General features: G+C 39.3%; 1 protein-coding gene and 1 pseudogene across 2 annotated transcripts in view; both read right to left on the bottom strand.

Moving 5' to 3' along the window:
• On the bottom strand, window positions 1-5,920 carry LOC147795607 (2-Hydroxyacid oxidase 1-like; annotated as a pseudogene).
• A 5,912-nt stretch (window positions 5,921-11,832) lies between these two features.
• LOC110986872 (sushi domain-containing protein 2-like) overlaps window positions 11,833-14,869 on the bottom strand; it is a 42,321-nt gene continuing 39,284 nt past the window's right edge. For both annotated transcript variants that reach the window (XM_087131580.1, XM_087131579.1), the window contains 4 exons: window positions 14,493-14,699; window positions 14,230-14,335; window positions 13,863-13,910; window positions 11,833-13,397 (listed from right to left, as the gene is read on the bottom strand). In XM_087131580.1, the coding sequence (XP_086987706.1) occupies window positions 13,358-13,397; window positions 13,863-13,910; window positions 14,230-14,335; window positions 14,493-14,699 (401 nt within the window). In that variant the 3' untranslated portion in view covers window positions 11,833-13,357. The remainder of the gene's footprint in view (window positions 13,398-13,862; window positions 13,911-14,229; window positions 14,336-14,492; window positions 14,700-14,869) is intronic.

Here is a 14,869-nt window from a genome sequence, read left to right on the forward strand (position 1 = left end):
TTACATACCAGACAAAGCCAATGCTAGGTCAAACTCGTCTCTCAGGATCTGAAGGACTTTGCGAACTCCTTCCTCACCCTTGGAAGAAAAAATAGTGCATGTAAATTCAGTTACTGGAAAATTGCCAGTTTAAAACAAAAACAAATAGGCTTTACACACTGCAGACTGAACAGTTTGAAAGGCTCAAACCTATTTTCTGTCCTCCCAAATCCCTCTGCGTTTTCATTGCCCGAGATTTCACTATAGGGCCTACTGCTGCTTGAATCATACCATCCTGAGGTGTGCAACAAGTAGTTAGGGGTCCGTCGTGGCACTCATTCTGGAAATCTCAAACATCTGTGAATGTCTCTCATTTACTTTTTTTTCATGATCATTTTCAAGGAAGTATGCACATTTACTGAGCACTGTCAAAATGCAAGTTTGTTTGGTATCATTTAAAGGAACTGAAGTTTAATTTTGTGCTCTTATGTTAACTTTGGGGGAATAATTGTTGAAAATAAAACTTTCAGAGTACCAGGATTTTGACAAACTGCTTCCAACTGTGGCATTAGAGGTACAGAATGTTTAAGTGTGCCAAATTAGTCGATAAAATGGACCAAATGTTCTAGTCACTCCATAAAAAGAGGAACAAGGAGTAATAAGAGTTTAAAACTCACACCCTGTACACACAAATCAAAACCAAAGTTGAACCCACAAATAAATAACTAACAGGCACAGACAGACAGCCCACCGACTGATAGACAAATAGATTGAAAGACACAGAGACAGACAAGCAAACATACCTTATAGGTCAAGCCCCACCATGCAGGTCGGCCAATGAACACAGCCCTGGCACCTAGGGCAAGTGCTTTCAAGACATCGGTACCCTGGCGAATACCGCTATCCAAATACACCTCCACACTGGAATCACGAGTTGCCGCCAACACCTCCGGCAATCTGTAAACGTTAAATGAGATGATTCCTCAAGCAATTAGTTGTTGTGAGTCAAGTTGACATAGTGGTCCTCTCCTCGCCTCCACATTTGGATTGGTTTTCATCAGTCACTAATTGATTCTGTGGGTTTTACCCAGAATATTCTTCTGGGGTTTTCCTCCCACCTCTAAACTGTAACTGCTTCTCATCGACTCCTCTCCACAAGTTTCTTTAGGCTTGTGAGCTACATTGCAGGGGAGGATGGGTCATCAGGGCAACTGGCCAACTCTTAGATAAATTAAATTAAAGGTTTTTGAAATTGACCAGTTGTGCTTAAACAACTTTATTTATTTCTTCAAAGATTAAGCTGAACATAAACTGAAGCCCATGTGAAAAATATACATAAACTTTGAAATAAACTTCAAATCATGATTTAGGATAATGAAAATGGCCTAACCAAACAACTCCGTACTTAGCTTAACATTCAAAAACCAGAAATTACATGACTGCCGGAAAGGTATGAAAATTTTCTAATTATTATTTATTGAGCTTTGGTGCTTCTAAGATAATAAAAATTGCCAAATTTCAGCGTTTTATTAACAACTTACTCATTCCAACATTCATTTCGTACTCTTTAGGTGGAAATTTTTAAGGTTTTATGATGTGGTTCACTTGCCACAAGTTGGGGGATAGTAGTCAACTTTTGGAAGAATTTGCAATGAGTTAATATTCCTAAGGCTTATTAAAGTAATTGTTTCAATAAACAAACAAGTGATTTGGGCATGTATTACGAGTAGTCGAATCCTTTTCCTGGATTACTGAGTATGGTTAAAATCAAGAATGTGCTTAAGTGGTCCAGTAGCCCCACCTTCCCCTACAGTGCTTGAGGAGCTTTTGAAGTGATGCATTCACTATCAGAAATAGACAATGACAGTGCTGTCAGCGTGAAACAGATATGCATGAACATGTAATGATTGTACAACAGAGTTGGAAAGGATTAAATGAATTTTTAAAAATCGTGACAACTTGGTTTAGGGTTGGACACTTGTGATTTACAGTTGCTGGAACGCCATCTAACTGTCTTCCACCATGATTTAAAACAATGATTCCATCTACTCCGTTGGCCACTGCTTCAAGAGCCCCTCTCCTAAAAAATATCATAGTTTCTGTGTATACCATTTTTTTTTTATTTATGAACGACATATCAATTCCTTTGCAAAATACAACGGTTTGATCTATGTGGCAGGACTCTTGATCTGTGGCCCAGAGAGATGTATTTTATCATAGTTAACAGAATACCCACAAAAGTGTAACTCAAAAAATCGAACTAAAACATCCACAAAAAGGCAATAGTGACATTGCTTTGTCAAATAAAGGAGCCACCAGAACTCACCAACTGATTTTTTCCAACCAATAAATAAAATCAATGTGCCGGGCACCAATGAGACATGCACTTGTTTACATAGTTTTAGAGATTACATTTTATTGCACATCTATATTTACTGGGTGAATTTCTTCAGCCGTCAATAAACAGGTCGTTGTGACCATATTAGCCTAAGTGGGGTGCATGTAACAGGTACCAACTAAATTTTTGCTTAGCATGCAGAATTTGCCAAGCTTCCTTTCGGGCTTAGAATTCAACACACTGGACCGAGTTATAAGTAACCATACCTGTAAGGATTCCTTTGATGATAATGGGTAAATTTGTAAGAGATAGTAGCCACTGTATATCAGCCCATGTCACTGAAGGAGAGATCTTAGATGAGTTGATGGTTGCAAGATATCCTGCACTTCCCTGCGAGTTGAAGAATGCTCCCTAAAAGTTGGATACCCTGTTCCGAAATTCAAGGCATAATTTAAAATTCTATGATGTCAAGTCAAACAGCATTTCTTCAATTAACAAAGATGTAAAAAATGTACTTCGAAACAAAAACCTAAGGCTTTGAAAATACCACCTTTGAATGGTTAATTTTCTAGTGACATGATTGTAACACTACCGTAAAATCCACCAAAATCTCATCCGAATTCTGCAGCATTCCGTTGGGTTCAGGTCCAATCCGCTTCAACTTTACATGGTTGAGTCTTAAGACTTACAGTAATGGCAACACATGCATCGTACAAAAGGGAAGTAAATTACTTGTGTTAAACAAATAGTGTGGCTTTGGTCTAATGCTGCCAAATGCTAGATTGTAAAAGACTTAAGAAGCTACTACTGAGACGTTATGGGTGCCCAGGTACAGTTTCTCGAATCCTGATTTTTCAGCCACATGCCTGTTCTGGCAACTTCCAATGGGGCCAGCTCATTTCACCTTGGACAGGCAATTATTCTAACAAGAAGTACACACCTAACGTTTGGCTTGAAGCCACCACGCCTTGTTTCATTCAGTTTCTTAGCAACATAGGGATAGTCTACTGTGACAACTAAGGCCTTGTATCCTGCGCTCTCGGCCCTGTGTACGAGTTACTCTGTGTGTTTGCGGACGGTTAAGATGTACAACTGGGACCAGAGATGGGCCCCAGGTGCTGCCATTGCCACCTCTTCAATGCTGCTGGTAGCATAGGTGCTGAGGACCATTATGGTTCCCATAGCTGTTGCAGCTTTTGGGGAACACAGGACAGGGTGCACATGTATGAACTCAGGGAGATGAAATATTTACTGGACCAATTGACCTAATCATTAATTTTAACATCATTCTAACAGCAATAGAAGTTTGATAGTGTAGTGTTTTTTATAATTCATGAATTATTCCAAAATTTGCATTTAAAAGTCCAAGCTTAATGAGGCAGCTTGGTATTCCAGCAGTAAATACTCCAAATGAGGCCAAAATAATTAAAGAAGGAGACATAACTGAACTCGTATTAAATCTACACCTTCGGAGAAATAAACATATCTCATGTCGATATTTATACTGATTTTTTTGGTATTAGATGTTCTTTATTAATGTAGTGACCTGTACTTTGTAGTTCTAATTTATCGCATGGAAACTATTTATCTAATTAATTATGCAGCCCGAAAACCACTCTACACTTTCCATTCCATGACATAAGCCTGAACATCCACCCTAACAAACAGTCCTTTTCGAATCATGATTTATGTCCCAATTAAGGTTATACCCCTTAATCGACATTCAATTATAAATTAACTAATTGTAAACATTGTTTTGCTAGTGTTCCATGGGAAGTTCCAATGCGTTACCTTAGTGTGGGTTTGGAATGATCCGCATTTACACTTTTTATGAATGGCGGAGTAATATGTCCGGGATTCTCGCTATGAACAGTGCCTTATGGCTGTGGGCGTTGGTCGTTCGAGAACTTTCTCGGGTGCGGCCATTTCGCTGCTGATCGAGCAACGCCCAGGTAAGAAAAGATTGCCCCAAAATTCTTCACTTTCTGTACTTTTTGTGGTTAAGTACCCTCACAGGGCTTATCATCATCATAACCGCTGATCATTATAGAGCATGTCAGTTGATCTTATACATAAGGATAATGGGATTTTGATTCACTTTTTGAGTGGTTTTATGATCATATTGTTGGGGATTCTTCTGCGATAGATTGCTGTGTGGCATACGTTATACACATACATATGTATACACACAAAGCACGTTACGTTACATTTACGTTGGACGTGGTGTGCGCTGTAGGCCTCGTGTGTGCAACACCGCGCTGTGTATGGAGCTTGGGGCTGTGTACGACTCGCATCGGTGGGTCGCGCGGCCATTGCTTTTCGTAGTGTGCTTACAAGGTGGGGTACGCTGTCTATATTTTATGCGGTGTGCATTCTATACAAGTATTCATACTGCAGTTCTATAATCCCTGTATTTAAGAATATTATTTATCGTGCCACCTTCGTGAATTATGTTTGCATTAGCTCAAGCTTTTGGGGAACTTGCCTGCCACAGGGTTCCTGCACCACTTTAGGCTACATCACTTCTAAGCCACCACACCAGGGTAATTATTTACCACAAAGTGTTGATACAATGTTTCAACTTGACATTTTTACAACATTCTGTACACTAGATGTATAAGTGTATTAAATGTGTTGTATTTTGTATACAATAAATATCTTTGGGTGTAAACACTTGTGCAACAATTTTGCATACAGGGAAATGTTTACCGAAAGAAGCTGATGAGATGAAAGCTACAAATAATAATTAAATCAATCAATTAAATTAACATCCGGTTTCCGACTGAATTCTTTGGGGGAATCAGTCAAGGGAGAGTGCCTCATCTTCTATCACTGGAGGATGGACCTACCACCCCACTACCAGGGGCGGCCTAGAATCCCACGTCCGGTCAAATTAACATGGAAATGATAAAAAAAACATTGCAGTTAATTCACCTCTGAATACTTCTCCAGAAATAAATTGCGCATAAAATAAAAAATGTAAAGATATTCCTGATTGGAAAATAATCTGGGCAGTTATATTTATGATAGTCAACTCACATAAGTTGAATCTCTCTCTGCTGAAATTGACATTCTTTTGAGCATTCATTTTTGGGAATGCAAAGATTTTTGATTATACTGATTATTTGTGTAGTTCACATAGTGTTCAAACTTAGACCATAAAATAATACACATACATGTACTATTAAATACTAAGTCAAAATAAAACCCTTTTTAGAATCATTTTGAGTGAACTTTAGGTAAAATCAAACCCAACCAAAATTTGATATTTCTGCAAACTTTGGCCACCCATATTGTAGGAAAAGTCAGAATTGTCTGTTAGTTCATGGCCAATATTGGTAAAATGAATGCCTAACAGGTAATCACAAACAACAGGTGAACGTGAACAAATCTTATGATTTCCTTGCAGTTGCAAAGTACAAAATCATGTTTGGAACCCCATTCTGAGGCCTAAGTAACCACAAGCTGATACATAAACGTCCCTGTGCGCTATCTTGCTGCAATACTTTTGGCCGTTGCCAGTTCTCCATCACTGCTAGTATGGAATTCCATACCTGCCGTCGTGCGTAGCCCGTCGTGTGTCGTCCGTCGTGCGTCGCCCATCGTGCGTCGCCCGTGTTTTTTTTTTTTGGTCACGATTTCGCAGTGGTATTTTTAACTTTGACCCTTGATCGTTTCACATATAAATGTCCTTGTTCGATCGATCCACCATGCCTGACTCTCATTTTAGCAATAGAACTAAAAGATGTACATGTATTCGTTTTTGCAGTTGCGCCAAACTCCTATTGAAAGAAGAAATGAAATCCTGACATCTGTTAAGTAACGTGCATATGAAATAATACCATTTTGGTTACATAAATAAATTAACGAAATAGACTTTTGTTAGGGTAGATTGTTTTTCTCGATAACTTAGTTACTCTAGACGTAACTTTACTCGTTAACAGCCCGACTTTAGGTCTTTAGCCTATGTATATATAGGCTGTCCCTGGACGATATCCAACAGAACGGAATGTAAATAATAGATTATTTACAATGTTTGATTCCCAATAGTTTTCATAAGAGACGAACTGATTCAACATTATTTTGAGGGCGGGTATACCTATGATGAAATCTGCTGTATACAATATATTTACAATGTTTGATTCCTTAATAGTTTTCATAAGAGACGAACTGATTCAACATTATCTTGAGGGCGGGTGTACCTATGATGAAATCTGCTGTATACTCCAAATTAGACATGACTTTAGTTGCAGGTTGGCTCACAGAAGTCTTTTAAACAGTAACGTTACTTGTTAGCCCATAAATAATGCTGATGATGTGCTGGACAACCTGTTCTCATTGGTCTATCCACCATGGCATACACACCCACAAAAACCAACACGTCATATTTTCTGAAACTTAAACCAAGTGGTAATTGCCCCTTAACAATACATTTAATAAACAGTTGGTTATCCACGGCACGTCTAGTATTTCTGGATTTCAAGGTGAGATTGAGAGGACAAGATAGAATATCTGTGTCGGTTGGCATATTTCTTCCTGGAATTTGATGAAAACAAGTCGGCACATTTTTACAGTATGCAAATTAGAATAACACTGTGGATAAGTTGGCCGGAACATTTTTGCTGAAAATGTTTTTCCCCCAAAAAAACTTGGTTGAATTCTCAGAGAGGCGATTTTTTCTTGTCAAGGGGCAGGGGTAGTCTAGCATTATTGGAATTAATTATGTGACTTGTATATGCTTTGCAGGTGGGATTTGTACATGCCTTATTCGGAAAAGATCTTTAGAAGTGAATGGAATCATCACATTGTCATTTGTTAAACCCCGGCTTTTGCAGGTCCTATGCAACCCATTTGATGGGCGACGCACGACGGGCGACGGAAAATGGCATGTTTGGAACTGGTAAATGGCAGAATTGGGACACAACAAAAAACAAAATACGACGGGTGACGGCAGATATGGAATTCCATACTTGCTAGTGATAGCGAGGGTGACAAGCGGCTTTAATGTGCAGTCAGACGTGCGGAGTTCAAGAGACAAGAGAAGGATAACGCCGCAGAAGCACCAGAGGCCGTACTAATTTTCGTCCCTCAACAACCTTCAGCAACCTCCCACAAGCACCTCTGGAGTGCTCGCAACACCTCACCAACAAGGGAAGGCAGCAACCAGATCTAACCAGACTTGCTGGGCTAGCTTGCGGACAGATTGGACACTTCCAGTATCAGTGTCTTCAGAGAGCTGGAGGAGTACCAGCAGTGAGCCTCTAAAGTTAAGTAGTTCTAGTGGGCGTTTAGACCACGAAATTCAAAATTCCATCCTTGGTTCTAAATTTGTTGGTGTCGTGGGTCGTTTGCACCATTGCAAGCAGTATTTGCTCGATCACCACCCGTCTTCGTTTGTCCAAAATATACTGGAGTACCGTTATATAATTCCCTTCTAAGTGTTTCTTCCTAAAGCCTTCTTGAGAAATAACAAGTCCAATTTAGATCGCCCCGAGTTTTTCGCCCAAGCAACATCAAAATTACTAGCTACGTATACAAGAAGCATCACAGAACAAGCATCCCCCTTATGTAGTTAACCCGCTTACAATATCCGACGGTAAGAAATTAAGACTTGTCTTAGACTTCCGACAGGTGAACCACTATACTATCTACCTAAGTTCAAATATGGAGGTTTACCGGTATTGCCAAATATGTTTTCTGAGAAATTATTTTACATTTGACCTAGAATCTGGCTAGCATCACATAGATATTTTTGCCCCATATCGTAAGTTTTTAGGTTTCAGTCGGAAGTTCGAAAAGGAAATTCGATATCTTTTATTTTAACTTCCTTCCTTTTGGTTTGAACACAGCCAGTCACTGTTTTACCAAAATGCTAAGGCCTTTAGTCAAAAGATGGCAAAGCAAGGGTCATTCATGTATATTGATGATGGTATTTCTGGCCATGCAGATAAAATTTCAGCTTCGGCGGCAAGTCAAATTGTGCAAAAAGACTTGGCATTCACCGGTTGGAAAGATCAAAAAGCGATTTCCGGCCGAGACAGTCAGGCGAATGGTTGGGAATGGTAGTTGACACAGTTTCTAAGTAGTTCAAGCTGCCAGAAAAGAAGCAGTCAAAAATTCAGATCGCTGTGTGTGAGTGTATGCAAAGCGTGTTCCAGTACGTGAGATTGCGAGAATCACAGGTTTCCTCATATCTGCATCCCCTGCCATAGGTCAACTAACCAGACTGTTTACACGGCATTTATATCGAATCACGTGAAACTTGGTCAAGCAAAATTGTGCTGTCCCCAGGTTGTATTTCAGTATCACAGTTTTGGCAGAAAAATCTAACTGAAATTAATGGTCAGCGCTGTCTGCGCACATCTGCACCGGTTTTGAGGCTCTCTGTGTTGAACTTTTTCGCGCACGCCCGCGGAGTCCACACAGTACATGGAGTATCCGGTTTGTAAGTGTGACGCCACTTCAGTTTAAACCACGCCCACTGTACAAGATACACGACCATCGCTGGTACGTTAGTTTGCGGTCAATTTTCGCTATTTATCTTTGGATTTTACATGTCGAGTGTTCCTGAAAGACTCCTCCACAAACATTTTCAGCCTGAAAAGTCTGAATTTAACATACTTTTATGTATTTTGTGTCTTGACTCCTTACTTTCAATCGTCTGATCGTATTAAGAATTGAAGCTGGGAGTGCACAGATCGAGGCTAAAAGCGTCGTATTGGGATCCCTCTATTGCCACTTCTGCAGTTTTCTCGGACGATAGTGAATCTGGTTTTGGTGGTTTCTGAATGCTGTTCACAGATTCCTTATGCACGGGTCTATGGACTCTGAAAGGAGAGTTTGACAAAGAGAGCTCAGAGCAGTGCTGTATACATTGTGTTCCATAGGTCCAAAGTTGTCTGGCCTTAAACTGAAATGGTTCACAGACAGTAAGAACGCATGCCTTATTATATCAGTTGGAAGTATCAACCCAGAACTGCGCGATCTTGGTATTGAGTTATATAACGCCTGTTTGCAATTTAATGTCACCATAGAGCCAGAGTGGTTTCCCAGGGAGCAAAACGCTCGTGCAGATCAATTAAGCAGAATTGTTGATCCAGACGATTGGTCACTTAATAGAAGTATATTCACATTACTAGACAGGAAACATGGCCCACACTCGATCGACAGATTTGCTCGTCACTATAACACTCAGGTACCCAGATTTTATTCCAGATATTGTAAAGCGTACAATTGACACCGCTATATAGTATTCGCTGGGCACACGCTTGGACCTCCTCCGCCAACTGGGAATGACTTCACGAAAGTGGTTGCAGAGGGAGTTTGGCGTTCTTTGGCCAAGCCAAAGTCTCCCAAAGAACCAATTACAGCAGAAACTCTCACCAAAGTCAAAGTCAAAGATAGAGGGGGTAAGGCTAGCGACGTGCGTTTGCTATTTATATGTCTTGTGTCATACGCAGGATTGTCCCGATGCAGCGAGTTAACTGCACTCAAAGTTCGTGACTTGTCATTTTTCCCTAATCATATGACGGCTCCCGTTGGAAAAAGGAAAAATGACCCATACAGGCAAGGTCATACGGTGTATATCGCCAGATCGGGCAATCCTACACGCCCTGTGGCAGTTGCAGAACGATATAGTATATATCCTCGCTATAAGTAACGAAACGCTTGTTAGGCCTAAATAGAGTTGATGACTGTCAGCCATACCAAGAGTAAAACAGTTATACAAAGTTATCATTTGTCTATTTCAGTTGGGGTGTCGGGACTGAGTTGAGATAAGCAAAATATGCTATCAGCTCTTACTTGATTTGTGTATTGAGTGGGCATCGTTTTGTCATTTACATACTCTCGGCAGGATTCTGCTGGATTCATTACCCCGGTATTGGTCCCTACGGAGGAAGTCTGAAAGACGTCTGGAGACTAGGCACGGGACAGGAACCACTGTAAATTTTAAAGTAATGGCTCGATAATGGTTGATGCCTGATGGTCTCAGGACAGCCTTCCCATTTTGAAAATCGTTCTGCCGAATGCGCACATTCAGTTGAAAATAAAAATAAAATATCAACCCTAAAACCCATACGCACCTCTTGAAAGACCTGCAGCTGTTCTTCAGGGTGTATTTAGCACCAGAACCATCATTGACATGGTCGCAGACATTGCACGGTAGATTTTTCCTAGAATACTTTTCAAAGTCTTTTATCGTTAACATAATGCAGTCATGCCCATGCGCAGAGAGGCAGTTCAAGTTCCTGACCAGGGAGAACAATAACTATTTTTGACTGGTGCTGGGATGTGAATTTTTTTTTCCAAGTGACACAGCGACCGAGGTTAACTTTTTTGTTACACCGGATTGATAAAACGTTTTTTGCGTACTACTCAATAGAAATTTATACTAAATCGTAGCAGTACATGTATAACCACTGCAAGTGGACCATGTTTCCTTGTGCATTATACTCGCACTCGCCGTAATGCTGTACCTTCAACTGAGAAGTTTGACTCATTGGGAAACACAGAATTCTATAATACATGTAATACAAACGCCACATGACATCCCTCAACAACGTAAGATCAGCAAAGAAGACAAAATTTGGTCCAGCAAAATTTACAAAAAATGCAATACTTTAATGTGTGAAAATCAATGTAACATTCAGGCTTTCTTCCTGGGATGACATCACGGTTTTTCTCATCAACATGAAACTCTCAGTAGTATAAAAACCTAAAAAGGCAGTAAAATACTCTCTGATATAATGAAACAAAAGTTGAGAAAATAGTTAACTAATACACACAGGTGAATTTTGAAGGTTTTGTATTGAAACAAATTGAATGCACCTACCCTTCAACAGGGATCTGTATCAAGAGATCAGCTTTTGCATAGGCAAATATGAGTACAAAAGAGCATAATATCATACCGCAGGAAAAAAATTAATTTACAAACGTGAGAAATATGAGCATTTTGAACGAATCGAGCTTGTGAGCATTTTGCCTAGCCCCCCCCCCAAAAAACAAAACCACAAGAAGGGCTGGAAATGACTTGCAGTATAGCGAGATTTATTAAATGGTTACGTGTGATGGTGAAAAGGGTCTAGCCCCCCCCAAAACAAATGGTTCCAGAACCGCGCATGATCAAGCTCTTTCTGAGGCTTTTGACGAACATCTTTACCGCACAAATGTGAAAATAACAAAATCTAATGACGTTCTTCCATCATCGAATTCTGATTTGAAGGATTTTTTATTTCAAAATGAATTTAAATCGGTCTTGTGTGAAATTAAAGGATTTATTTCTTAAATTGGTCGGAAAATAACTCTTCAATAGATCAGTGTATTTGTTGAAAATAGATAATACTTGCACATTGCAAAGAGAGTAATGTCTAAATATTTTATCAAGCTTAAAATATGTGTGAAACACTCTGAGCAAAAAAAATAATATTACAGCCACGAGAAATATTAACAGATAATGATAAATACGGACAGTCCGTCAATGATGGTTTCAAAAACCGACAGCAATGGAGAAAATGTAACTACCAAAAGCTGGAATGGCATCCGCCTTCGTCTTTAGGCATTTTAATCTGTTCTTTCTGCTGTCAGAAAATTGTTGGCCTACACCAGCAACACAAAGACGATGTTAAACAAAACATGTCTGGTTGATTAAGCCAAAAGTTAAAGATCCACTGACTGTATTTTTTCATTACATTAAGTTTCAACAAATTTATTGTGTCCCCTTCCCGACGGCTACAAAAGTTAACAGCTTTTTTTGGGGGGGGGGGTTAACACACAAAATGCAGTTTATATAACTGCATGTAGTTCGTTCAGCTCACAAAACTTACAGTGTTTATGCTGTTGTTTTTTTCCTTTTACACGACAGTTTCAAGTCTGCCGTTGTTGTTCGCTAAAATAATTTCAAAATAACGTTTTATTGATTGAACTACAAAATCAACATGTAAACTAAACAATTCACTATTTAAAAAAAAAGAAAATCTCCAATGTCCCGTGGAAGTTATTCCTCCGATGCTGTTCCAAATTCGTAGAAACCAGTCACACAGTGTGGTGCCCATAAATCTTGTAACTTCTGCCTTTATGTAAATAATTTTAAGACACGATATAGGGCTCCACATAAAGAAAAAACACATCAACACAAAAACTTCATTCCTAAGAGATTATACAATCCTTTACAAATAAAGCTAACACCGCAACCTTTGCAAGGCTCTCATAATCCGATTATTATGTTGGAGGCCCATGTTGAACTATATTGAGCGCCAAACTAACACGAAAAAGTTCCCTTATTTACAATAAATCATTTATCATTCAGATATTGAGGCCGCATAAACCAACGTAAACCCTCCGATCTCTCTTACAAAAAGGCATTTATAAAGAGATAACTTAAAAGTAAAGAACCTTTTTGAGTGGATTATTCATCATGAATTGCGTTCCATTTCGATGAAAAATATAAATGTAGCTGGTACTGCCAACCAATATTTTCTCACGGACGTACATGTATAAAAACTTCCCATCAGATGCTTTCGCGGGAAAACAGAAAACACAACCATAGCATGTACTATCATGTACATTATAGTGTAAAGTTTATCTTTGGAAGAACTCGACAAGTGCCACATGAAGTGAATTAAGCTTATCTTTATGGAGAATTTTTTCACTCCCAGAATAACAGACTCAGCTTTATGAGCGCTGATAATCGCGATAGATGTCAGAACAGTTAATATAGCGCTAAATGCTGTTGTTTAAAAAGTGTAAAACTGTCTGCATCATGAGTTTGTGGAGGTCTGCTCCTCACTTCTAGTGGGGGTTTTCTGTGCTCAAAGAGTTCAGAGGTACATATAGTTGCAAAAGATTTCTTAAGCGTGCATTCCACCAAAGTGACACAGGTGACATTTATCAGGCAAAAATTTCTAAAAAGGCAAAAATGCACAAAACATTCTTAACCTTGCATAAACAAACACTAATACAAGACAACGTGTTATATGGTAGTTAACGGCATTTATCCTTTCAACAGTGAGAGCTGATCGATGGAAATGCGATTCCGTCCGCTTACATGCTTGTTGTTTGATCAACACCATGTGGTTGCTCTCTATAAACAAAAAGAAAGAATCGAAATTGAGACCTGACCCATCATTAATTCGAACTGGACCGATGTCGGGCGCGTAGACAGAAGTTTGCGTTATTGTGCACCTGTTTTGCTTTTGTTTTTCTTGGCTTTCGTATTGTGAATGGGTACACGTTTCGAAAACCAAAAATGCTATCTAAGCGTGTATGTTTGTTAATAGGTGCACTAATGTCAGTTGATAGATTAGAAGGACGCAACAAAAGGAGTACAATATTTATTTTCGCGGTTCGCTTTTGTTTTCACTGATTTGTATAAGCACACACAAAGCTTTTCGAGTCGACTTGGGTGTCGTTCCTTTTCTTAGCAATTTTGTCCGGGGGGATATTTCAGTCATCCGTCGAAACACTTTTCGTGGTGCAGCAAAAATTTTCCAGGATAAAGGGGATTCAAGGATTCAGATGATTTCTATCATAGTAGATAAAAAAGTACCTTACTGATGTGATGATCAGATCTGCATCGGATTTCAGACTGTAAGTCCTAGGGTGTCAGGAACACAAAACAAGAAACAATTTTAGAAATGAAAAATGTCGTTCATGGTGTAATGACCGAGGTTGCAATTGAAGTATTAGTAGGCATGCCCATGTTGAAAATGACTGAGTCCTGAAATGTTTAATGACTTGCACTTTTTCGAGGATCTTTTTTTTTATAACAAATGTAGATTAAATTTCTCCGGTTGCCTCATCCACTTTGCAAAGAAGCATCATAAAGCAACCAATAATTATATTTACTAATAATAATGCAACAGAATTATATATTTGAAGAATTAAATAAAGCTAATAATAGTTAAATACAGTACCTTGACGCTCTCTTGGTCAAAACGACTTTAGCAATCGCTACAATGAGTACAATTGACACTACACAGCACAAACAGATCACAAGAATCAGTTGCCATCCTGACAAACCTTTGGATACGTGGAAAAGGAAGGGGTATAGACTGTTAAAAGGGAGATTAGTCAAGCTAATTGTTCATTGATCACATTTTATACGGCGAAAAGGATCTATGGTCTTTGTTTTTTCACTTGTTAATGGACTTTCAACGGTAATAGAAAAGATTCCCACCTGATGTGTCTGCAGGAGTGGTCGGTTCATGATCGGCGAGACAATTTGGGACTTTCCCGGTCCACGTCCCATTCTCGCGGCACACGAGTTTGCCTTGTCCATGCAGGGTGTATCCTTCATTACAAGTGAAACTAGCTACTCCGCCAACATGGCTATGGGACACATTCTTCTTGCCGTTAGTCGGTTCCGTAACCGAGTCACAGGTCACTGTGTGCGTAGGGACAAGGATTAAGTCAGTGTAAACTGACATCTCGACAAAGACTTTTGCATTGTCTAAATAGGAAGGCATCGTGAATCATTCTCATTAGAGTTTCTAAACTTGCAAATGAGGCATGTTATTTTAGGCTTAAATATACTTGATATGTCACTACTGATCG

Source organism: Acanthaster planci, unplaced genomic scaffold, assembly GCF_054643075.1.
Source record: "Acanthaster planci isolate LZ-2023a unplaced genomic scaffold, COTS_SCS Contig2, whole genome shotgun sequence".
Classification (NCBI taxonomy): domain Eukaryota; kingdom Metazoa; phylum Echinodermata; class Asteroidea; order Valvatida; family Acanthasteridae; genus Acanthaster; species Acanthaster planci.